Source organism: Vanellus vanellus (assembly GCF_965231255.1).
Source record: "Vanellus vanellus genome assembly, chromosome: 4".
NCBI lineage: Eukaryota > Metazoa > Chordata > Aves > Charadriiformes > Charadriidae > Vanellus > Vanellus vanellus.
In genome coordinates this window covers 56273021-56297803 of record NC_138909.1, presented here as the reverse complement: position 1 = coordinate 56297803, position 24783 = coordinate 56273021, and the positions used below count along the sequence as shown (strand labels likewise).

Here is a 24783-nt window from a genome sequence, read left to right as displayed (position 1 = left end):
TTTTTTCTATTAATCTTCCTAGAAAAGCCTTTGTAATCCTAATTTTCTAGGCCATTAGGGTAAAGGCAGATTACAACTAAAGCTGGTTTACTAACTTTACTCACCTTGGTTTTGGCCAGCCCGGATCTCTTCTAGTAGGTGTCATCTAACGCGTCTGCCCATAGCTACAGTCATTACCTCCCTCGGTGGTCTTTTAAGCATGTTTTCTGCCATTTAGGCCTGAGCAACCTTATCTTACTGTGAAGTTAGATTCAGCTTCAGAGTTGGCCTTGGTTGGCCCAGGAACCCTCTGGAGATCCCTGCCAACCTCCGTTACCCTGTGATTTTAACCTGCTCCTTCTCACGGCATCAAACCGCTTCACAAGCACCAATTTATTGACAGTTACACAGGAAGCTGCAGCGCAGCAGGAAGAGCATCTGGTCTGTGATGCCTAAATCTTCTCCCACCCCTTCACCTGTCTGTTTTGAGTTACGCCACGCTGCGCAGACCCGTGCATTGCCCCTCCTGGCCGTGACTGCACTGCCCTGAGCATTTTGTGGTGTTGCCACGGATCAGTCAGAAGTTACAAGTCACCCGTCGCTGGATAAGTGATCGGCTCTGGACAATGCAGGTGACAGCCTGGTGCCTCCAAGGAGCTGAGGGGCTGAAGAAAGGAAGGGCTTCCATTCTCCATAGAAGCACATCTCCTCTTAATCACAAGAATCGTATTTTTGCACCTGCTTCATTCACTCCTCGGCTTCCAGCTGCTGACGAACAGACCCCTTCTGACTTTTTCCCTACAGCCTCCCGGGACTCACGGCCAAACCAGGGCCAGCCCCTGTGCCGGCAGAGGCAGGGCTGGCGTGCTCGCCCCCGGCGACCTTGGGCCCCGAGGGGCTGCGGGACTTTTGTCCGGAGCGCTCTCGAAACGCCTCTCCCCGGAGCTCAGCGGGAAACTTCACACGCCGCGGGCTCTGCCGATGCCGGCTCCTTCCCGCCCCGCCGTCACAGACCCGTCCCCGCCGCTGCCCACCCGGGGCACGGGCGGCTGTGCCCGTCCACACCGCGTCTGTCCGTCCGTCCGTCCGTGCCAAACCCCCCCCCGGCTCGCCGCCGCCCGGCGTTTCGGCGCGGGCCAGCAGATGGCGGCGCCGCCCCGGCTGGGCGCGGAGCCCCGCGCACGCCGCTGCCGCGCGAGCCCCGCTCCGGTTACAACCCTCCCCCGCCCCCGCCCTCCGCGGCGGTGTCTCCCTCCCCGCCACCTCCCCGCCTGTCACTACCACGCCGGAGAGCCACCATGGCGCACGGCGGGCCACGCGTGTCCGCCGCCGCCACCGTTCCGCGCGGGGCCGCCCGCCTGCCGCTGCTCTTGCTGCTGCTGCCGCCGCTGCTGCTGGGCACCACCGCCGCCGCGCTGCGCTGCGCGGAGCCCTGCGGCCACCCGCGCCCCGGAGCCCTGACCCGCGGGGCGCGCAGCCCCCCAGAGCCACGGCGCGGCGGCGGGGAGGCGGCGGGGGACAGCCGCTCCAGGAGAGCGTCTTCGGCGGCGGGCCGGGAGCAGGTCTCCCTCATCAGCACCTCCTTCGTGCTCAAAGGGGACGCGTCTCACAACCAGGCGATGGTGCACTGGACGGGCGAGAACAGCAGCGTGAGTGCGAAGGGCAGCGCGGGCGGGGTGGGGGGGTCCCTGCACTTACCCCTGCCTTTGCTCCTGCCCTTACCATTGCTTTTCTCCCCCAACTTGCGGGGCGCAGCCTGCCGCTGCCGCCTGCGCTCCGCCGGGCTCGGTGCGGCCGGAGCGGGCTGTTCCTCGCCACCCGCTGCCCAGCCGGGGGCGCGGGGGTCTCCGCGGGCGGCGCTCGGGGCGAGCATCTCCCCGACGGCCGGAGAGGTGCCACCGGGAGGAGAAGAGCCGCCGAGGTCGGGCCAGCTCCGCGCACCCTCCGCCACTTCCCCAGAAGTTTGGAAAGTTTGCGAGCGCGCATCTTGCAGAGGGGCCGGGTGCGCGGTGTGCGCCGCGCTGCGAGGAGGAGGAGGAGGAGGAGGAGGAGGAGAAGGGCTTGGCCCCGGAGCGGCGAGGCGGTATCCGTGTGTGATCGGCGTGTCCCCGGGTTTGTGCGAGGGTCTCCGGGTAACGGAGAGGCAGGGGGCGAGCTGCGGAGCGGGGATTATTCCCTCCAGCCCGCATAAAATCCCAGATTAAATTGTCGAGGTTTAATCGATTGACCTCGGTTCAGTCATCCCCGTGTACTCTTCGCCGCGCTCTGCCTCCTCAAGCGCCGGGGAAAGAAAAACCCCAAACAAACCTCCAAATCAAATAAAACCCAGCCCCGGGCTTGAGGTGGATGTGAGAGGCAGGAGCGGGTGAGCGGGCGGCCCCGCGGGGAATCCGCCCGGCGGGCGCGGAGCCTCCGCCACGGCGCGGGCGGTGGGCGGGGACCCCTGGGGTCGGGCCGGCTCCCTCCCCGCACGGCCCGGGGCTTTCACCCCGCCGGGGCACCGGGGCGGGGGGGGAGGTTCCCGCAAAGGAATAGCAGCAGCTCTCCGAAGACTTTTCGCAGGCTCATCGATGGATAAAAATCGCGCGCTGGGATCAGTGTTATTGCGTTAGAGCATCAGTGTTCGCAACTTTTCACAGTTAAAGCAGTGTGCCTTGCCTTTACTATTTAATTATCTATTTTAGACAGCAGCTGTCACGGTGAGCACCCATAATCTATGTTTAACTCATTTTCAATTTCAGCTAGCCTTCATTTCTTTCTATTGACCCATTAATGGTTGTGTATTTGCACGGGTGGTTTCAGGGATTTGCCGCTTCTAGTTTATCTGTCACTGAAACATTGTATCATAACAGTGGACATCATAGGTAAGTATTACATCGCACCTTGCACTGTTTGTGTAGCTTCAGAGACAGGAAAATATTGTTATGAAGGCTCAAAATCAACTTTCTCCTGGAGGTTTTTAGTGTTTCTGGAAAACTCTTGAGTGTTTTTACTACTGTTCAGCTAAGCTCTGACTCTGCTTGAACTTTGTGAATTTAGCATAAAGTTTACTTAAACTTGGCTCAGTTCAGAGAAGTTGTGTTGTACTTCTTATAAGTATGTGAATTATCATCCTCTCTCTAGGATCTCAAGTCCTATTTTTTGCCTGTTTTGCTAGAGAGTTGCCCAGGGTGTGGAGCTGCTAAGGCTGTGCTGGTGAGGATGCAGTGATTCCCTTGAGCCTGTGTTAATGCTCTTGAATAATCAGGTGTCAGAGTTGGAGTCGGCATCATAAAGCTTGACACTTTCAAAGGCAGTTTTTGATTTGCTCAGGAAGGAAGCATAAGATGATGGCCATTTTCTGTGAAAAGAAAATGTTGCAAATCAGCAGCATCAGCTGTTCTGATTCTGTCCTTCCTCTTTTTCTCTGCTGTTAGACTGCTGCTGTTTTTTGTGGACAGTGATTGCAGGCTATTAGGGCTACTTCCTTGAAGAGTTCAGTATTAAAAAGTTGGCATAAGTTCACTTTTTGACATAAAAGGCAAGTAACAGCTTTCATGCAAAGCGCTCTGCACTCTGAAACGAATATAGTAGAACCTTGCTAATCCACATTTATGACTAGTGGTCTCTCCTCGGCTCTCTGCAAAGATTTAATAACAGATGCTGCAGTGAGGGCTTGTATTGCTAAAATGTTATTATTTTGTCACAGTATGCTACTGTTCACTTACTAGAATACTACCAAGTAGTCTCTTCAAAAGCAAAGATAAATGGCAACTGTCAGAATAAATGAAAGTGGTTACAGTCTTTGCTGCAACTTCTTAGTTCTTTTTTGTTTGCTTAGTTACTATCTACTAATTTAGTATTGCAGGATGATATTCTCATCATGAATGCCTGCAGATGTTCTCTGTAGTATTTATACATTTAATAAAAAATATTTGCCAAGTTACTTAAAAACTATGTTTCTTACTCTGCCTGCCATCAGGTGATTACCATCAAGCAAGACTGGATTTGAACAAGTGACCTGGTAATGAAAGACTCTCTGCTGCCTTAACCCAAATGAGAGCAGACGGTCTTTTTGCACTGGCTGTTTTACAGTATGACTGTCAGCATTTTTTTGCACCTTCGTTTCTTGTTAGCTTTGTTTTATTGCATGCTTCCAGTAGAAGAGCTGATTTTAACAAAGGCTTCCAGAGAAAAATGATTTGTAAAGACAGTCTGTAGAATCTTTTTTTTTTTTTTTTTTTTTTTTTCTTTCTTTTAAAGAAGTGGAAGAAATACATTAAGGCCAATGGAAGCAGGATGGACTTGAAGGGTTTGGAGACAATTTTGCTGCATGTATGTGAGATTAAAACAATTGAAAATAAGTACCTGATCCAAAACATACTTAAAGTATTCTTGAATGTTTGTTTGTTTATATAGATATGTATATATTTATTTATTTATTTATTTTAATCTGGGTTAAGTGTTTGGAGGAATGCTAAGATCCAGTGCTTCTCAAACCTCACACCTTACCCTGCATTCTTAAATCTATGGCAAATCTTGCTTTGCCTCAGAAGCACAGGCTTGAGCTGTGAAGTGCTGTTCTGTCCCAAGCAGGCTGCAATCGAGGGGACGACTGCCACTCATAACAGTGGGGTTTTGGATCAGGCCCTGTGAACCCCAGGAGGCACTAAGCAATCTTAAAGTGTCACCACACACGTTTGGCACCTCATTGGAGGTACTCAGCACTTTGTAAACCAAGGAGCTAAACTAGTTCCTTTACTGTGTACAGCTGTGTGGCTGAAAATTTGACAGTGATGAGCTCCAGATGACCATATATCCTCTTAAACACCTCACCTAGTAAAATAAATGAAGAAGAAATATGCAGTAGGATTATTCCTTTGAGCTCTGTGATGGAGAGACAAATAACCATGAAAGCAGAGGGTGCAGCTGCTTCTCTGAGGGATGTTCACCTGCATGAATAGTTCATTGAAAGTGCTGCCATGGAGTACTCACGTGTGTGGATCAAGGGCAAATAAATAAATTTGAAAGGGGCAGAGGTTAGGTTGATGTGCACATGGAGCTTAAAATGTATTTACATCTTGTAAATCCTCCTGTGCTGCAATAATAGGAGACTGTGATTTTTGGTTGCATGAGATGTCTTGAAAGAAACTAAGGAGGCTATAAATTAAATTGGTCCTCTCTCCTCCCCCTTATTTTCTGTATTGTAGAAGTCTGACGTGTACTTTATTACCCTTTCCTAATGCCGTTAGTTTTGTGAATTAGAGAAGTGGTGGATTTGATAGCACAGCAGAGTATATGGTTGCACTGATTGTAAAGTGAGCTTGAATAACTAGGAAGATCACTGTACACTTCCTTGCTTTGTCAAGAGACAGCTGTGCAGGGAGGTATGCAAATTGCTTCCTGTTTTATGTCCTCATTACTTTTATTTTGCACTCTAATATTAAATATTTATAAATTACACAAATGATAAGCCTGCCCCCGACCTTTCTTGACAGTGGGATGGATAGTTAAAACCATTACTTAGTGATGCAAGTCTTGCAAAGCTAGTCCTTGTAACATCAAGAGTGAATCAGGTTAGTGAATTCCTACAATTAATATTTCTGCTCTCTGTCCCCTATGCCCACAAAAATCTGTTGTGCACTATTACTTTCAAACAAAGGCTCATGCAAGTGGAACTAATTTCCTTTCTTAAAATATCATAAACTGAAGACATGACAGGTGGGTGGTGCAGCACACCATTTACTCTGGTAAAGGCTAGTGATTGACGTGTGTAACTGATAAATAGCATGGACTTGTGATCAGAATATATACAGATAGCGTGCTTACAGAATAGCCTCTTACTATGTTAAGCTGAATATGTATGTTTACAGATTTGCTAAAAATACACTACCTTTTCTGATTTGAGGAAAAATAGTCAACTGATGACAGCTTTTAAAAACCCTACTTTTCCTTGGAAGAGACCTTATAGTCATCCCAGGAGCTTTTTTTTGTGCTAGGTAAACAACTTTCTTTGCAAAACTATATTTTTTTTGACCCTCATGGAGAATGCCCATTGTGCATTAGAACTAGCTGATTTTAAAAAAAAATCAAAGCCAAAACAAAAATACGGGGAGAATGAGACTCGTATTCACAATTGATTTTTTCATGAGCTGCTCTTCATGCTGTGTGTGGACTGCTAAAGTGTTGTGAACAGGACTTCAGCCAACTAGTTCTAAGTCTGCAGTTTCATGGTTCCAGTATTTCCTTTTTTGTTGTTTGTTGTAAAAATATTAAGTCTATGGAGGCACTTATTTGTCCAGTAAGTTGATGTCATGATCCCTCATAAACATGTAGTTCTTTGTTATGGAAAACAAACATAAATATACACACAATTTTTTTCCAGACTTCATATTTAGCGGTACCTTGTCAGAAAGGAAGGTTTATTGCACATCTACAGAAATTGCTACACACAAAAACTTTAGCTGATCCAGACTTTCCTGTATTTGATATACAGATACTTTTTAATTTAAAAAAACCCTACTCTTTGTGATACAGTTTCACCATATATGATTTATAGAGCCCAGTGATCACTAAATATATTCTTCTGGCAGATATTTTATTTAATTGGTTTTCTGTTTTGTTCAGTTGACGATAAGTTTTGCTGAGGGTATCTATAAAAAACATTGACTTCAATATTACTGTAGCAGTATCTGTAATGGTAAATGTAATTATCTACCCAAACTGGGCAAAAGTCCACTTGTGGTAGGGTTTTGGTGCTGTTTCTCCAGAGTAGCCAGACTAATTTTTATGAAACTAAAGGGAGCATGAGGTCAAAAATCCTGACGGCTCAGACCTTTGATAAATGGCAGATATACTGCAAAGTGAAAGGCAGATTTCCCATAGGGAGTTGTTTTGTTTTGTTTTGTTTTGTTTTAAATTCCTTGAGATGATAGTGCAATAAAAAACAAACAGAAACCAAACCAAATAATCATATTTGAATGGAACAGCAGAATCCCACACAGAACGCCGTACAATTTTAATCTGGCTGAAGTAACTCAGGAGTTTAACGTATTTTTTTTTTATGATACAAAGTTTATGGTTTAATTTATTTGCTTCTACCAGCCTCTGTTTTCCCTGTCTTCCATCCCTGCAGCTTGCTAGTCATGTTGCTGCCTGCTGAGCTCTCTCCACATTTCAGCAAATTCCAGCTGAAAAGAGAGCGCACCTCTTGTCATCCCCTAAGTAGATACTTAAAATTGATACATACTTTAATTAGTAAGTGTGTGATTCAAGCATGCTTGAAAGTCCACCTCCATGCGCAGCCCTCCACACCTGCAGTCATACCTGGTTTTACCTGGTTTGCTGGTTTAACTGGCGTTACCTGGTTTGCTTAGGAGCAAGCTACTAGCTGCCTTAGCATGAGTAGGTACTACTGTGCCGACATAGGGACATGCTCAGGGAGTTCAAATGTAGGAGGGAGATTTAGCAATGAACACTGAAGACAGACACTGGACTGAAATCCTATCTATCTCTGATACTGCTGATGTATTATATTACCTGTGCACGATAAACCAAACCTGGCTTAATAACAATCATTAGATATGTGTTTAGGCTGTTGATAGCAAGTTCACATATCGCAGCGGGAACATAATATTCTTCCCAAGCTTGACAGTGTTAGGAATCTATTGATACAGATCTCTGGAGAAAGAAATGAGGACATCCTTTTGATTTTATTAAAATTCAATAGACTAGTAGGTTCTTTTTGAAAGAACATAAGGGGAAAATGATTGAGCTTTTCAGAAAAAACTAATTGTTTTGCTAAAATGGTAAGTTCTGTGAGGTGTGTACAGATTTATGAATTTAAAACATGAAACTGCCCGAATTATGGAAGTTTTTATGCCAAGCCCTTCATATGTCCACATAAAATATTTTATGGTCTGTCAATTAAGACCAAAGGAAGTTAGCATAAGGAGAGAGAATCTGCAGTACAATCAAGTGAGATCCTTCTAGTTCCTGAAAGCACAAATTCATTTAAGCAAAAGCTGAAAGTGTAGGTTGCAAGTAGTCTGCAATATATGACTGCTCGCTGTAGCTCGGGATGAAACTTGATGACCTGCAACATTCCTTAGGCATTTTTATTCCCATAGTTTCACATTCTTTACCAAACATTCCCATCCCCAACCCCCTGCCCCAGTAATAATAATTTAAAATGCTAACAAATCACCAATGACAAAACCAGTTTTGAAAGAAATAATGGATGGGAACCTTTGTTGTGCCTAACTTCAGCCTTCAAGTCTGAGCTTGGACTTCTGCAGTTGGAAGGAGGTGAAGATGGTCCCTGGATTGATACCTCCTCTGACAATGTTAACACCTGTACTTGAGAAAGCTTGGATAAGTTGACTTCTGTAAGCATGTATCTCTCTCAGCTTATTGTAGAGGGGCCTAGATGACAAACTTTGATGAAACATAGAATTTATTTAAAGTTATCCCTACCTAATGTGGAGTTTATTGCTGCTGCAGTTATTTCCTTCCTTATTGTAGCATGGCTGTTGGAGTTTCAGTTATGGATTAAGACTCTGTTGTGGTGGGTATTGCACAACCCTAATGCAAAAATACAGGTGCAGCTCTAAAGATTTTATAATTATAGTTTTAACTACATGCATCCCCGAGAAGCAAAATTATATGCTTAAAGGATGTACATTGACAGAGATTACACAAAGGTCTAAGTTTCAGTCCAAAGGCTGCTCCTACAGCTGTTTAAGTATTTTTTTTCTAATGACTTGGAATATTCATACACAAGCAGTCACTGGGGCAAGGCCTAAAATTTCCTCTCCGAGTTGAGTTAATCAGGAGTGTAGAAACGTATACTCTGTGTGTATATATGTTCTTCTGTCTCTTTCGTCCAAACCAGTAGGTCTGCAGTGCGCCAAGAAAAAGTGGAACAGTTTTAGCAGCAAGGGTTGTGAGTCTCTGTTCTGGCAGGAGATGTGTATTTCAACTCTTCATGCAGACGGGGGAATTAGACCCTTCTGCTGGGTGAGTGCTCTAAATCCAGTGCTGTTGTGCGAGGGTGAGGAGGGCAGTGTTGTCTCCTGTGAGAAGCAGTGTTTCAAAGGGCGTTGCCAGTGTGCGCTGTGAAATGCTCAGTGTTGTAAGTGTGTGTTGGCATGTCTGCTGGACTCACTGGCTTTGGTAAGATGAGTGGAGAAGTGCTGTGCTTATGGATCCTACGAGATTTTTCTCAGCCCTGGATGAGGCTGCTGTGGAAAGAGGAGAGATGCTGAGGTGCTGCTGTCTTGCAGGACTGAGAGCATGCGTGCTGCCCTTGGCAGAGCTGGCGATGCTCCGCACAGCCTCGTCACCACATCTACGAGCTCTGAAGCAGTGTTGCAGTATTCACAGTGGTGCCTCAGGGAAATTTGAGGCTTGGCCAGAGGTATAGTGTGAGGTTCCAAATGTTGGCTGTTGAGTTAAAGTGAAGCTGAATAGGAGCACCGAGGAACTTTGCCAGGTACCTCACCAGTATCCTCTGATATAGCACTTGCATTACATAGGTGATTTTGTGCCTCAGTTTCCTATCTGCAATGTGAGAATAATGGTACTTCCCTTTCTCTTAGGATTGCTGTTGCTCTAAATAGGCTGTGCACTTTGATATTAAAGTAATGGTTATCACCATAACACCTAAAAGGGGCAGAATCGTAGAAAATCACTTGTGTGGTTTCTTTGTTCCCTTGGCTGTTTCACAGTACAGTCTAGGTATTAGAGAAGAAAAGGCTCTCACAGGTCATGCGAACTTCTCTGCTTGTTTTCATGTTTGTTTTAATCAGGACACCTTTTGATGTGTAGTTCAGTTTAATGTAAATGCCTAGACTCTGGCATTTCAAGATCATTGAACAAGCTTAAGATTATGTGACTAAAACCATTTTCAGTTGAACTTAACCTGTATTTAAGATGATTTTTTCTGCCCTTATTTACCAGTATACTGAAATAACTGTGCTTCTTTCTCAATGTTTGTACCTTTCCTACTCTTGTAGACTAGTAATTATTTCTCTGAATAACATTTATTTTGGCCTTTAAAATTTTCTTTTATAACTCATTTTTTATGTGAGTTTGGTGTGCTCTTTAATTGCACCATCTGGATAGAACAATGCCTACATATAATAGTACCTACCTACTGTGTATTTGACTGGCATATTTTTAGAAATGTACACAGAGAGAGAGATTATTGTTCATTTCTGGCATATCTTTAATCTCTCTAATGTCCTCATGATTATCTGTGTTTTCTAAAAAGAAAACAAAGAACAGTAAGTAGTTTTTTTTATAAATATAAGTCATAAAAACACTTACATTATTTCATTACCAAAAAAGCTAATTTCTGTGGTTTCTGTGCAGTAACATTGTTAAAAGTTTGTTCTAGTAGATGAAGTGGATGTATTTAATGTTAATTTTTCCCCATTCACTTTATGAAATCTGTTTCTTTCATGGTCTTTGGAAGCTCATCAGAAGTACAGTAAAACTGCATGAAGTGTCATAGAAGCGTATTTGCAAGCACCAGCTACTGTGATGTGTCCTTATTCCTACTGAGCAGTAGGCCCATGTTTACTGGCCAGTGTGTTTAGTTTTAGCAGATGGCAAGCTACACTCTGTGAAAACACATTTTTTATCGCTGTTACTGTCTCTTCTCTGCTCCCCAGACTGAAAGTGCCACAGGGAAAGAGCAGTCTCCCCCCGCACATGTTTGATCAAGATGTGGTGTACTGGGGCTCTGCTCTGAGTTGGTGGCATTTAGGTGATTCTTTAATACCAATAAATAATAATGACTATGACAGAGGATTGAGCTGTTCCACCTGTAAATTCTAGCAGTGTGTAGCCTGGTCTCTCTAACTGAGCTACAGTAGAGAAAAGTTGTTTTTCTCAGATATCGAAGAACTGCCTGTTTATGGTTAATGCATTCCCATGCTTGCCTCCACCAGCAATTGTCACTGCAAGACTGATGCCCAAGGGGATGGTGCTGGAGGGTGAGAGGAATATGTTGGAATCACTCTTTGAGCTTTGGGCAGTGTTTCACAGTGTTAAATGTGACTGATTCTGAAGAAATAGTTGTTTCTTCATTGAAAACACAATTGTATCAGGGGATGGTAGGTTGCCATAAAATTCTCCTGGGTCTAAGTTCAATAAGATATTTTTCCTGTGTTTGCTAGCAGAAAAATACCTTGTAACTTCCTCTTTTTAGAGGATTGGAACTGCCTGTGAGTCTAAGGCATCTAAATCTGCAGCAGTACTTGTTAAATCTTGCCATTTATGAAAAGCAGAATATTCTTTTCTCAGATCTTCTTTTATGCTCCTTGGTATTGTGTTGGGTGTTCAGCATAAGTAGGCATCATTGTTAGCATAGGTAGAGACAAGAGTATAACCCTGAGGGAACTCGTGATCCCCTTTCATATAGGCAGCTTTTTTTATGCATGGTTTTTGAGGGGCTTCATGGATGAGGCAAAAAAATAGAAGTTAAAGAAACAAAAGCAACAGGTGCCAGTGACAGGTGGATTACTTTCTGGGGGCACAGAGATCTTTACCAATCAATTACCACCACAAGGCAATGGACACCCATCAAGATGTAGTGCCATACACAGTGCTCCAACATTCAGCCTGTTACAGAGCTCATGAGGTGAACTCTGGGGTAGATTTGTAGCAGCAAATGCTTGGAGATGCCCAGGGACCTGGCTGGTGATGCTGGAGACACATAACCACATGCAGTTGGGTGGCACAGAAACACTAACGCACTTTTGCCCAACTCACCTCAACCGTCAGTGATGTCTCCAGTGGGAAAGGAAGTAAAAATCAAATGATTGGGATCTGTTATGTGTTTGTGTGTTTGTACTTACAGGCTCTAATCTCGATGAGTCTTAACAAAATAAACCCCAGTATCCTAGTCCACGACAGGTTGGTATTAACATACTCCTATATCTAAGTTCCCAGCTGTTTTTTAGAGTGATCCCATTGTGCTCTTTCTGAGCACTTTATGGGGCCCTGTTCAGAATAGTAAAGGTTGACATTAGATTTGGCTGCTACATATTGGTTTATGGATTCACTGCGTGAACATCATTTCTTCTGGCCTCTTGTCATTTTAGTCTTGTAAACCACCTAAGTTTAATTGATACATATAGGACTTTAGAGTCTTGGGTATTGTAGTATTTCATGTGGTTACAGCATAGAAGCAAGCAGGCATCTGAACTAAAAAGCTTTCCTCTCCCAGGCTCAGATGGCCGCATATAGGCAGTACGTCTTCATCAGAATTGCAGCTTTTGATTTAGAGAGCCATTTCTGATTTTGCTAATTTGTTTGGCTTTTAATCAGTGGTTTCCTATGTTTCCCTGCCTGTTACCCAACCACATAATGTCAAGCATGTCAAGAGGTCTCAGCTGTCTTGAGAGCAATCTTGAAACATGTTCTTTGCCCTGAGTGAGAAGTACAAACTGAACAGAAACTATGCAAAACCTCTGTGTTGGGAGTATGATGGCTTCGGAGTGGGAGCTGTCCTGAGCACCGGTGACAGACCACAGAGGATGGAGAGTGAACTCCCTGGTTGCCCTTGGCTGTGCTGGTGCTGGGGGTAGAGAATTGGGAAGCTGTTGATATTGGTGGTTCTGAGCTTTTCTTTCCCTCTGGATGAGGGAGGCCAAGACTGGTGGAGTCAGCTGAGACCTGATGCTGTTCTTTTTGAGGTTTCCCAGCCTGATAGGAAAATCAAATACGAAAGAATCCAGAGTTATTTTTTCCTGTCTTGTACATGACATCCACCGAGGTGCTGCTTAGCACGTGCAGGAGGGAGGAGGATGTGAGCATGGAGCAAAAGTGCCCATATTTTTGGAGCAAGCAGCCCGCTATCAATGTTTTTAATTTCTCTTGGGACACAGATATTATTATTAAACTCTGTCTAAAACCACTGTAAAGAAGAGAAACAAGAAAGTATGTTGCACATCAGCCGAACAGCATTTTTGTAGCTCCATGAAACCCACTTTGTTACTCACTGATTAAGCTGTTGGCTCCCACCAGCTTCTGCGAAGGAAGATGCAGAAGGAAAACATTCCCCTGCATATAGGCTGAATTGGGCACCTCTGCTTAAAAATTGTAAGATGTAGCATAGCAAACACGTTTTCAGTTCATAATGAAATACATATGTTCATCTTCATGCAGCATCTCTCAAGAGCTACTGTGCGGAGCACTGAGGGCCACTAACAAGATCTCCTTTTCCTTCCTTCCTTCTCTTCCAACTGCTTTAAAACAGATTTTTTTTTTATAAAGTGGTCTACATTTAGAAGGCTTTGAGCCTTGCTATTCCTTTTAATAATCTCATTGCTCCTTGAGAACTCTAAGAGACAGCGTTTTTTAAATTGATTGTATAAGCACCTTGTGCCCTGTGTTCCACTTCTGTATTTAAAAAACCCTTGAGGGAGAGGAGGGACATGATTGATATCAGGCTACCATATATAATCAGTGTGAGAGCTAGGTTGTTAGCTGGTAAAATATCAATATAAAATATTTTTTTTTTAGTTTAGCTAACTGCAGAAAAGCCACTTTTTAAACTGGCACAACTTAAGAATGAATAAAAGACAAGCTTCTTCATCAGTGGGTAGGCTGGGTTTGGCTTGAGCAGTCTGCCAAAATGCAGGAATTTTTGAGCTGCTTTTGTGTGTGCTACTGAGGCAAGAGATGTTTTATGAACACTGGAGCTGCATGAAAAGAAGACCCTCCACTTCCTGTTTGAATCAGTGTCCATATTATTGTGAGGGATTACATCTTGGCTCTAATGTTCGTGACTGTGAAGAGACTGTTCCTGAAGATGGGAATGTAAGGCTAGAGAAGGATATAATCTTCATCTTGTTTGCAGAAACTGCCAGCAAGTCTGGTTATTGCATTGCTCTATTTTGTGAAGTATATCGAGGCTCCCTGAGGGAGCAGGACTCAGTCCAGCGTGATGTTTCACAGGGGTCGGTAGCTCAGAAGTCAAGCCCATTGAGATGAGAGCACTGAAATTCACATTTAGGCACAGACTGTGTGCCAGGAAATAATATAAAGAGTTCATAGTATTTGATCCACTGTCTGTTGTATGTGGATGGTTTGCAAGAAATATGCGAGCTTTTTATTTTTTGTAGCCGCTAAATAGACTTGTATTTATTAACTGAACCTGATTGTCACAGTTGCTATCACTCAGTGAGAAACTCTGCTCCCCTTTAGGCAACTTCTGTGTCTGTCCTTTGTTTCTGTTACTTTTCTGTCTGCTTTTTTGTATGTCTCTCATTCCTCCTCCCTCCTTTCGTTTCTCTGTCTCTGTGTGTCTCCTTTGTTATTCTCCCTTCATTTCCTTCTTTGTATTAAATCACCTTTCTCACCCCTGAGGGCTTAAATAGCATCCTCTTCCCGGTTCCATCTGGAAAACAAGATCTTGAAAGACAGGGTTAGTAATGACACAGACATGTCATCAGTTTGGGAGTTGTCATCCCAGTGAATATAGAAGTTCACACTTGGTCACATGTTGTCTGCAGGCTGGGACAGACAGCGCGACGTCGCTTAAGGAAATCTTGCCTTCATGGCAGTATCTGTAGCTCTAGAGGATAGCAACAGCAGATGTTTAAAAAAAACATTGTCACCAAAATACATCATCTAAATTGAAATTGGCCCAGGAGCAGTGTATTTCACCTCATGCCCTGTCATTGTTTAACCCCAGCCAGCAACCAGGGCCATGCAGCTGCTTGCTCACTTGCCCCAGTTGGGATGGGGGAGAGAATCAGAAAAGTAAAAGTGAGAAAACTCGTGGGTTGAGACAAAGACAGTTTAATAAGTAGAGCAAAAGCCATGCACGGAAGCAAAGCAAAACAAGGAATTAATTCCCTGCTTCCCATGGGCAGGCAGGTGTTCAGCCATCTCCAGGAAAGCAGGGCTCCATCACTCGTAATGGTTACTTGGGAAGACAAACGCCATCACTCCGAACGTCCTCCCCTTCCTCCTTCTTCCCCCAGCATTGTATCCTGAGCATGACATCGTACGGCATGGAATATCCCTTCAGTCAGTTAGGGTCAGCTGTCCTGACTGTGTCCCCTCCCAACTTCTTGTGTACCCCCAGCCTGCTTGTTGGCAGGGCAGCATGAGAAGCAGAAAAGGCCTCGACTCTGTATAAGCACTGCTCAGCAGCAACTAAAAGATCCCTGTGTTATCAACACTGTTTTCAGCACAAATCCAAAACATAGCCCCATAGTAGCTACTATGAAGAAAATTAAGTTTATCCCAGCCAAAACCAGCACATGTGCCCAGCCTAAAGCTGTGAAGTGATAATCTTAATCTCACCTGGGGTTAGTTTTGGATTGAGGACGTGAAGTGAAATGCGCTGCTTCTGTGTCAAGCTTCTGGGTGAATTTAAATGATCATAATTAGAAATGAAAGACTCAAAATCCCATTTCCAGTCATCCAGTTCTGTAATCTGCCCATACCATCTAATAAGAATTTTTATACTACCCATCACAGGACTGACTCTGGTGCTCATCCAGGTTTAATTGAAAAATAATCATAATCTATTCAGTGTTAGATTTAATGCATAAATGAGGTATTATGAGCAAAGCACAACCTCTAAAATGTTTATTGCTGCAGATTTTATTGTCTGGATTAAGTTCAGATATTAGTGCATGTCATTCTGATACTTGGGAGATGTCATTCTGATATGTGACTTTGCCAAGTATGCCTCATTATTACTTTTTGCAACCTATAGGCAATGAATTCTTTTTCCTTTAAATGAAATGAAATATTTACAAGCTGTTACTTATTTCAGGAATTTAAATGAATGACGCTTTTTTTTTTTTGAAAACAAATGCAAGCTGAGGAAAACAAAGACAGCAAATGAGCATGAAGCTGTCGTAGGAGGGAAACTCTGCAGTTCATCTATGTAAGCTCTGTGGCTTTAGCTGAGCCTTGAAAACATGGGAGTCAAAAGCAGGAAAGTGCTAAAGTCCTGGTTTCTGGCATAACTTGTTTCTCTGATGCAAGTGCGCTTGCTGTGCAGCCACTGCAGATCATGGACTGAAAGAAGATGAACAGATTTAGAGTGCTTTTAACTAACATGAAATTGATACTGTCTTACGGGAATGACTTCTAAGAAGAACATAAGAATGTCTGTGCTAGGCTAGACCTGTGGATATCTAGGGAAGAGCATCAGACTCAGATGAGTATTTTGTGATTCTTCACCAGACAGCTTTTCTGGCCAACAGCAATTTGCAGCTCAGGGGTAACTGTAAAAGCTTTTCAGGTGCGAGAAACATACCTTGTTTATAAATGTGAAAATGAGAGGGAAGATGAGCTTATGTACTTAAATGCAGCAGTTAGCCAAAATTGCTAGTACTGAATTTCTATTGATTACATCATCCTTTTCCCAGACCTAAATGAGTTCTAATTTTGGGGTCTGTTCTCTGAATGATTTAAATTTTGTGACTCTGTAGCTACATTTTAGAACTTCAAAACCATTTCTTACTATACTGATTTAAATAGTAAATTAAATTCCAACAAATTATATAAAATAACAAGTAGACCTCTCAATACATGATTTACAAAGTACTTTTCTACTGCAAGCTTCTCGCCAATTTGGGAAGTTTAAAGAGTACTGTTTCTCTTGAGTGAATGTTGTTTCTAGAAAGAAAGATGCATGCCAAAAGTAGTTTTTAGATTTCTTTTTGTTTTCTTGAAATTTATTAAAGCATCTTTATAGAAGTGTTGGATAATGTTACTTTGACATGGAAAAAGTACTAAGTATCCTGAATGTTTTCCTTGTTTATTTAAAATCGAATAAATGTTCGTTAAATGGACAACTTCATCTGAGCCAGGATTAATTTTAAATTCAAGCCATTATTCTCTTGGTACATAACCAGTACAGTATATGTTCTTATAAACAAGTGAGTCTCATTTTTTATTTATGAAAGTTTACCTGAGAGTATTCAAATGCCTCATCCTTTCCAAGCATTAAAAGGCATTCCATGCCTTTGATGTCTCAGCGTTTGACTTTAAAACAGCTGATCTTCTTGTGTGCTGTATAATAAAGTTGTTTTGATACATACAAGAAATGCTGCTTGTTCGTTCCAAGTTTGCATGGCATAATTAAGCTAGGATTTCGTTCAGTAAAAATTGGTGATTCTGTTAAAACAAAAATCAAACCTTTTCTCTTAAGTTACTTTAAGGCAAAGTATTAAACAAGCATGATCAGGTTTCTTAGATTTTAAGAAGTGCCGAAGGTGAATTTTTAAAATCTTCTTGCTCATTCTTATTTACAAATAATTCATGATTTTCAAATAAAGATTTCTAGTGCTCTCTTTTCATTTTTAGTATTGGATTGAAGGACATCAATAAAAACATTCAATTATAGTGGACTGTCTGTAAGCTCCATGGGAACCCGAGCTGTGATTAGATTTCTCAGCTACAGTAGAGCAGCACCATTTCATTGACTTAAATTTCACTCATTATGGAAGGAGTCTTAGCTTTGATTTGTCTCACAGTTAGTGGAGTGTTCACAGTAATGGCAAAGAACAGCTGCACAAGCCTACAAGATGGGGAAAAGTAAACGGAAACAGGTAATATCACAAGAATTATATTTTAAACGTTGAATTCCAGACTGTTCTTACTGTTATTACTCATCATTTTTTTCTGTAAACATTTCTGTATTATTGAGTTTATCTAGAAAAAGCAAGCTTGTTAGCTCAAGCAGAGGTGTGTTGTTTTTTGCCTTCTCACTCTCGCTTAGTCCTCTACCTTCCTTTCTATGGACTGGTTAATTTAATCTTTCCAGCTGCTGTATTGGTTTGTTCAGCATCACTAGCGTCAGCATGCTACATATGAAAGGCACATCAGCTGAAGGAAACTAATATCCCGATCAGCTTACCATCACTGCAGATAGAGGGAAACCAGCTGGCACGAGTGAATTGATTTCTGCATCAATCTCCTTGCACAGGCAATCAATTCAATGGAGAGAAACGAGACCTGAGTCCTCATTGCTTTCCTTTTGTAGAAGTCACCTATATCAGAGTCTTGTTCTCCTGAATTCAGTGATACACTGTGCTAACACTTAGCTATGAGAGCAATGGCACTCCATACTGAAGCCAAAGCCTGTAAAAGGCAACAGCAGGCTTCAGCGTGATTTGGATCCGATCCTTGGGCTAGTGCTGCAACCATACTAGTCACCATATCAGTTAAGAGGTATTTAAGCCCCAAGAGCATTAGGAGGGATCTCTCATCTCCATTGCTAACAGCATGAAACTCATCCTGATAACAAAGCAGGACCAATTTTATTTGTAATTTTTTCATATACCCAGCTGCTTTTTGTAGTTTCTGAACCCCATGCACGCTAATAATTCTGAGGAATGACATACAGTTTTAGTAGGCATCATTATTATATCTACATGGGGAAAAAACATGGTGCTTTCACTCTTCTCCCTCACATTTTGGTGAATGAACAGTAGTGCAGCAAAGCAGGTCTGTTCTGTAATAAAAATTTTCAGGGCACTATAATTTATAACTTAGGTAATGGCTTAAGTAGTCAAGTTAAAGAGAAAATAATTAGAAGGCTAATTTGGATTCACCCTTCCCTATTACCACTTAAAGTTGTTGACTGTAGAGTTCTGTTACTGCTTCATTTAGTTTGACTATTGCAATGACCTAACTCCTTGTGCATCAGACTGTTCTTGTTCAGATATGAAGTAGGGCTTTTGTGTCACTGGATCAGAGCACGTACCACGTGTGGATTTCCTGATATCGAGGAATTGGGAGTGAATAAGATGACATTGGCTTACACAAGGGAACAGGCTTGCTCTGCTTTGGTCCCAAAGGTGTCATTGATTCTATTTGCATTACACAGTCAAATATTTGTATATGGTATCATTGAGGCTGACAAAAGGTTGTCATAGGGCAGTGTTTATGTCACAAACGTGACATTTACTTGTTGATGGGATAGTATAATGTCAGCACGTGGTGCAAATGTCATCATTTTGTGATGTGACAAATTGTCCCTATGGATAGGCTTTTTAAGAGACCTCAACAGATGTTGGAAAAATGAATAGAGTTAGACGGATTTTATTTGCATCGTATTTAGGAACCATCAGAAGTTCAGAAAGCAAAGCTTGCAGCAATTTGTATCACTTTTCATTCTTGAAGGGTCTTTGCTAATGTCACAAACTTTAGTCATTATATACATGATGCTTCCTTAGCAGGCAAATTTGTTGACTCATCATGCTTCAAGGCAGCTCCAGAGATGACAATCCTTCAGTAGTTAACTTGTTTAATTGGATCATTCTCCTTTTGTAGCAGACTGGTTTTTCCTATTTTAACCACAAAATAGTAGGAGAATTTGGAAAGTTTCCCATCTGTCAAAACTTAAGTGCAATAGGAAGTAAGATAATTTTGTTTGTAGTTGTTCTGTCCTTCATTCAAACCTTGTTAGAGGCAATTGTGAAGCATACTAAGCAGTGCTGCTTATACCTTATCTACAAGGCAAATTCAGCTGGGATGGATGTGCTTTGTTAACACAACTAAACTGAGCCAGAAGTATTTTTGGTGTTGGAGTGTATTCCTGGGCAGCTCTCTGTGTATGCCTGAGACATACTGTAAGAAATCAAAGGAGAGGATGTTCAGTAGTTTACAGAAGACATTTTAAATAAAATTAGGACGTGTAAATTGCACTGAAATAGGAGCCTTTGAGAATGTTGATAGGGTTTCTTAAATATGAAGGGAATATTCTGGTGAGAACTGAAAGCTGCAGCTTTTTGTGTGGCAATAGTAGATTTCTGCTTCTGTAGAAATAGACTCAATGGAAAAGTTGTTTGTCCAAGCACAGAATAATTAAATCAAAGGTTTGCTCTTCAGGTGATGTGTTTCTGGACTTAATGATGAAATTTTGTCTTAGACAGGCCCAGTCATACTTCAGGGTGGTGGTGGCATGCAGGCTTATTCTGTCAAACGTGGGTCAGAAAGGTAACATGTAATAGCACTAGCGCGCAGTATCGCGCCCTCTGTTCCTGAAGAGCTGGGTGCTCATTCTAAGGTGGACTTCATATAAGTGATTTTGTATGAAGCTACTTTCCATGAGATTTGAAAAAAGTTCTGATGAAATTTGTGCTTTCCAAGTTTGCATGTTCTCAACTTGGTGTTTGCACAGAAATTTGCATTTGTGTATGTGCTGTATGTGAAACTATATAAGCAGGTGGTTTCAGGCACTTACTCTGCCTGTATACTTTGTAGATTTAATGCAGAAGTTTCAGCTGCTGTTCTTTGAAAACACAGATAAATATAAATGAAATATAGTGTGTTCTCTTGTAAAATTTTCTAAGTGAGGCTGGGATGGGTAGTCCCTGGACAACTACCCAGGAGCTGGGAGAAGCCTGGCCACTTATGTCAGCTTCAACTATGGCACTACTGTCAGAGAACCATGCTCATGCGGACTCTTCTTGCTATACTTGGCCAATATTGAGCTAATGCTCTGTGGTTACACCAGGCTGTAACTTGCTGCTAAGGAAGAGAAATAGAATAAAGAAAAAACATAGTGTTTGATGGAAATGAACAGTGTTGAACAAACTTTGAACAGCTTTCTAATCAAGGTATGTGGACATCGGGTACTTTTTTCAAACCATTTGGTTTGGAACTGATCCAAAGCCAGTCTTTCTCCTGAGCAAATTCCTAAAGTAGGACATTTTTGCTCAGATTACCAACAGCGTAAGCCTCTGTTTCCGTAGTTTCTATGTCAGTTCAAAGACAGACCAGGTGAGTTGTGATTTCTCTGCAGAGGACTGTCAGTGGTTGCAACATGATGCAGTTCCTGCAGAAATGGCAAACTAGGCGGGTATGGTTGTTTTTGCATTTCTTGGGCTTCTCGTTTGTGGGGCTGCCAGAGGCTTTCTGTTCAGCCTTGAGCAGGTAACTTGAATCTTTCTATATCTAAATGTCACATACGGAAGTCTTGTTCCGCCTCTTTGGTTAGAAGGGCAACATCAAAGATCATGAAGTGTTTGGATACTTTGGAAATTTGTGTGATCATGTTACCATAGGTAAACAGACGGGAAAAGAGAGGCAAGCTACACAGGGAAGTTATTTTTCTGATGTTAGTCTGATGTAAGAGAATCTCATTTTACAATCGCTTATCCAGAGCTTTTATGTGGCTTTACATCCTACATGATATTGCTTTTTAACTGCTGTCCTGTAAAAACAGTAGAGCATTATGAATGATTTTTCATTTACATATATTTTTAATACCTGATACTTGCATCAGTGAAATATGCTTCTTACCAAGCCACTTTTTATTTTGATATGTATTATGCTTTTTCATAATAACATCTACTTAAAAAATCATCGGGACATTTTACCTTCCTTAAAGAATGCTTGAGATTTTAATTTTTTTTTCTCAACTATATGGTTTTTTTAATTTTAATTCAGTAAGAGTTATACATTTCTTAGAATCATTGCATACATAATAATTTGAAATGTTTCTGGCATTAGTTCTGTAAAAACAATCTGGATGTTCTCTGATCTGGATCTACAGAGCCATAAAATATATATGGCACTGTATTAAGTTTTATAATGCTCATTACTTCAATGTTGTACCTGTTGGGTAGAAAATCACTGAAGCGGATGAAGAGTATTGCTCTTTGAGCAGCAGAAATATTAGAAGTGCTTTTACATGGCCCCTTCTAGATATGAGTTTCACTGCAGGGTTCAGCAAAGAAATAATTAGTATTTAAACTGTTTGCGAAGGAATATGACTATTCCTCCAGAGCAGAAGAATTACAAATCAGTAGAGCGCTGCAGAATTTTTCTTTGGGCTAAAATAATTGCCATATGAGGTCTTCAGGATATAATGAGGGATATCTGTGGTCTAGCAAAGTGAACTTAAAACTTGATATAGTAAGACCCTATTTTAATTTCCAAATCCTTCACATGACTGTCATTGTAATTTGGGGGAATGCTGTTTGTTTCTGTTCCAGTTGTTAGAGCTGTATTAGCAACATAATCTGTGTGTCTTTAAAATTAACTCTGCCTTCATATTTAGTTGCTTTCAGGGTCAATTGCTATGCTACTTAAGACAACAAATTTAACCTACCTGCTTTGTAATCACTGTAATCGGTACTCTGGAAGGCCTGGGATTTACATGCGTGTTGTACAACATCGACCGTTGTACTCCAACAATGAGATCTGAAAGGTTAAATATTTAGATAGTGTTAGCTAACCTTCTGCTTATAATTATAGCCCTAATAAACCTCAGTATTTGTCTTGATATTTTCCTATTTTTGAAAGGGATTTTTATTTACGATCTGTAGAAAAAGCATTTATCTAATGGGCATTGCATTAGCATTGCTAATGCTTATAATATGTTTAGTTTCAAAGGCTACCTGCTTTGAAATTTACTGCAGAATAGTGAAAGTGGGACCATTCACTTGGGAGTGTCCAGGAGAAAGTCATGTTAATGTTTTAATTTTAGAATATGTCGTCATAGTGTTCCACTTTCATTACTGAAGTGCCAGTTGTTTGGTCTCAATAGATGAAACAGCCCTGTAAGTATCATGGTATAAAGTCATAAGAGAACGTGGAAGTTTGTGGTGGCTGTATAATCCACAGCTCAGTTTTGCATGATGAGAGCTTGTTGTCTCAGTTTCAGATGTAAGCACCTTCTGAGTGTAAAAAGTGGTATGCATGCCCCATTTATGTGAGTGACCCAGGTTCACCTGTCTATTCTATGGGTTTAGATGCCTTGCAGTCTGCTGATTTTGCATTCTCCCAGGCTATAGCCCTCTTAAAACAAACCCTCCAAAACCAGGGTTGTTTTTAAGTTGGCTCATTTCACTGTACTGGTGCATGGTACAGCTCTGCAATCATTGCACTGACACAACCAAAAGGGCATCAGACACAGGCAAGGGGCTGCGAACAAGTGGCCAGAGCAGTAGGGAAACAGGAACTTTGGGAAGTAGCTTTGCTGCTGAATCAGCGTACTGTGAAACTGATTCCTTAACGTGTAGTTAGCTACCTGTTTCTCTGGGTAGCAGTGCTGTCTTAAGCAGCCACAGAGTGTTTCCAGGCCTGTAGAAACCCTCTCAGCTGCTGTCAGTGTAGTTGGTTGTGGAGAACTGACTTGGAGAATTAATCGTGTTAAGAAGAATCTGGGCAGCTGGGTTTAGACTATTTTCTTTAATGTCTGAATTAAATCTGCCTTGCTTCAGTTTACTTCTTTCCCTATGCACTAGGGATACGGAGAAAAGTTTATTCCCTGTCTCTTTTCATCAAACTTCAATGTATCTGAAAGCCTTTATTATGCTTCTTCTATGTCTTGCATTCTTTAGATTTAATAACCTCAGCTTCATCGTCCTTTCCTGGTTGCTCACTTGGTGTTGCTTTTCTAGACCTCTCATCATTTTTATTGCAATTGTTCCAGGCTCTCTGCAATTAATCCACATTAGTCCTTTGATGCTTTGGCACGAACACAGTCTTCCAACTGACGTCTTCAGGCAGGAGAAGTTTCCTCTCTGAGTGTCACAGTCTGCATATGTCTTGTCTTGTAGCCTCTTTATCCATTACTTAATGGTGCTGTGCTGCTGCGAAAAAGGCAGACATTACTGTCTCATGATCCATTAACACCCCCAGCTCTTCCTTTGCTTAGTGTAGTTTGCTTGCTCTTGCCTATTCTGATTATGCCCATTGGTCGCCATCGTTCTTGCTGAATGGCACCCAGCCATTTTTGATCGCTTTTCCAATTTGTGAAGATCACTTTCAGTTCTTATCCTGTACCTCAGTCCGTATGTTTCAGCTTGGTGTCATCCTCTGATTTAATAAGCATGGGCGCTTCATGCAGATGTTAAATAGTACCAGACTAAGGACGTGTTCCCTTGCAAACCCGCTTGATACAGAGGACATCTTTTGCTTCTCTGTTATCCCTAAGACCTGTTACTCTGCTATATGAGGGAATTAGATCATTTTTATAGTGCTTGCTTTTCAAATTGGACTTTACTCATTGCTAGCAGTTTATTTGGTGGTAGCTTCTAGAATTTTTCTGGGAATCAGAGCTACACTTACTAGTTGGTGATTTTCAGACTCCTCCTGTCCCCTCCTCCTCTTTTTATAAAAATGGGTTCAATGTCTGTCCTTTTCTGGCCATCTGGTATGCACCCCATGTTCCATTATTTCTTTATGAAGTGAGTAAAACAATCTCAAAACTACTGGTAGTTTGAGAATCTGAGGATGATGTTCATCTCCACCTTATACTAGTATCTTCTGTTGACTTGTTCTCTGATAAAATACCACCTAAATTCTTTTTTCACCCTTGTCCATCTCCAGGCACCTGTTACTTTTCAATACATTTCACTTAGCTTTGCCACCTTTTGGGACAGGCTGTGTCCTGCTGCATTTCTTTTCCAAAATACATCTGGGTAGCTTTGTTCACCTTATTGGTAAACTCCATGAATTGAATTATTTTTCTTGCTGATTAAAATAATGTACAGTGACACGAATCTTTTAGAAAAAATGTGAATTTCTATATTTCTGTGGCTTTTATTTCACATGCCAAACTCTGCTTTGAATTAGTGCATCTGCTTCAAGGCCTGGATGGTGTCATTGGGTTTTGTGTGCCATTGCCTGGGTGTTCTTCCATACTGGCATATGAGCACACAGCATAGATCCTTCCACACCTCCTCCCGCCTCTGCTTCACTGTACTTTTACTGCTGGGCAGTCACCTGGTCTTCCTTTATTTGTTTTTTCTTTATTTCTTCTTTTTATTCTCTTGACACTCCTGCCATTTTCTTTCTCTCTTCCTCTGCATCCTTAATTCTTCAACCTGC

At 41.9% G+C, this 24783-nt stretch overlaps 1 protein-coding gene across 1 annotated transcript in view; it reads left to right on the top strand.

Annotated features, from left to right (window-relative positions):
- Positions 1–1277: 1277 nt before the first annotated feature.
- The window catches only part of SORCS2 (sortilin related VPS10 domain containing receptor 2), a gene marked incomplete at both ends in the record, with an annotated part of 571047 nt that continues 547541 nt past the window's right edge, over positions 1278–24783 (top strand). Inside the window, one exon of the mRNA XM_082482792.1 lies at positions 1278–1628. Coding sequence (XP_082338918.1) covers positions 1278–1628 — 351 coding nt within the window. The remainder of the gene's footprint in view (positions 1629–24783) is intronic.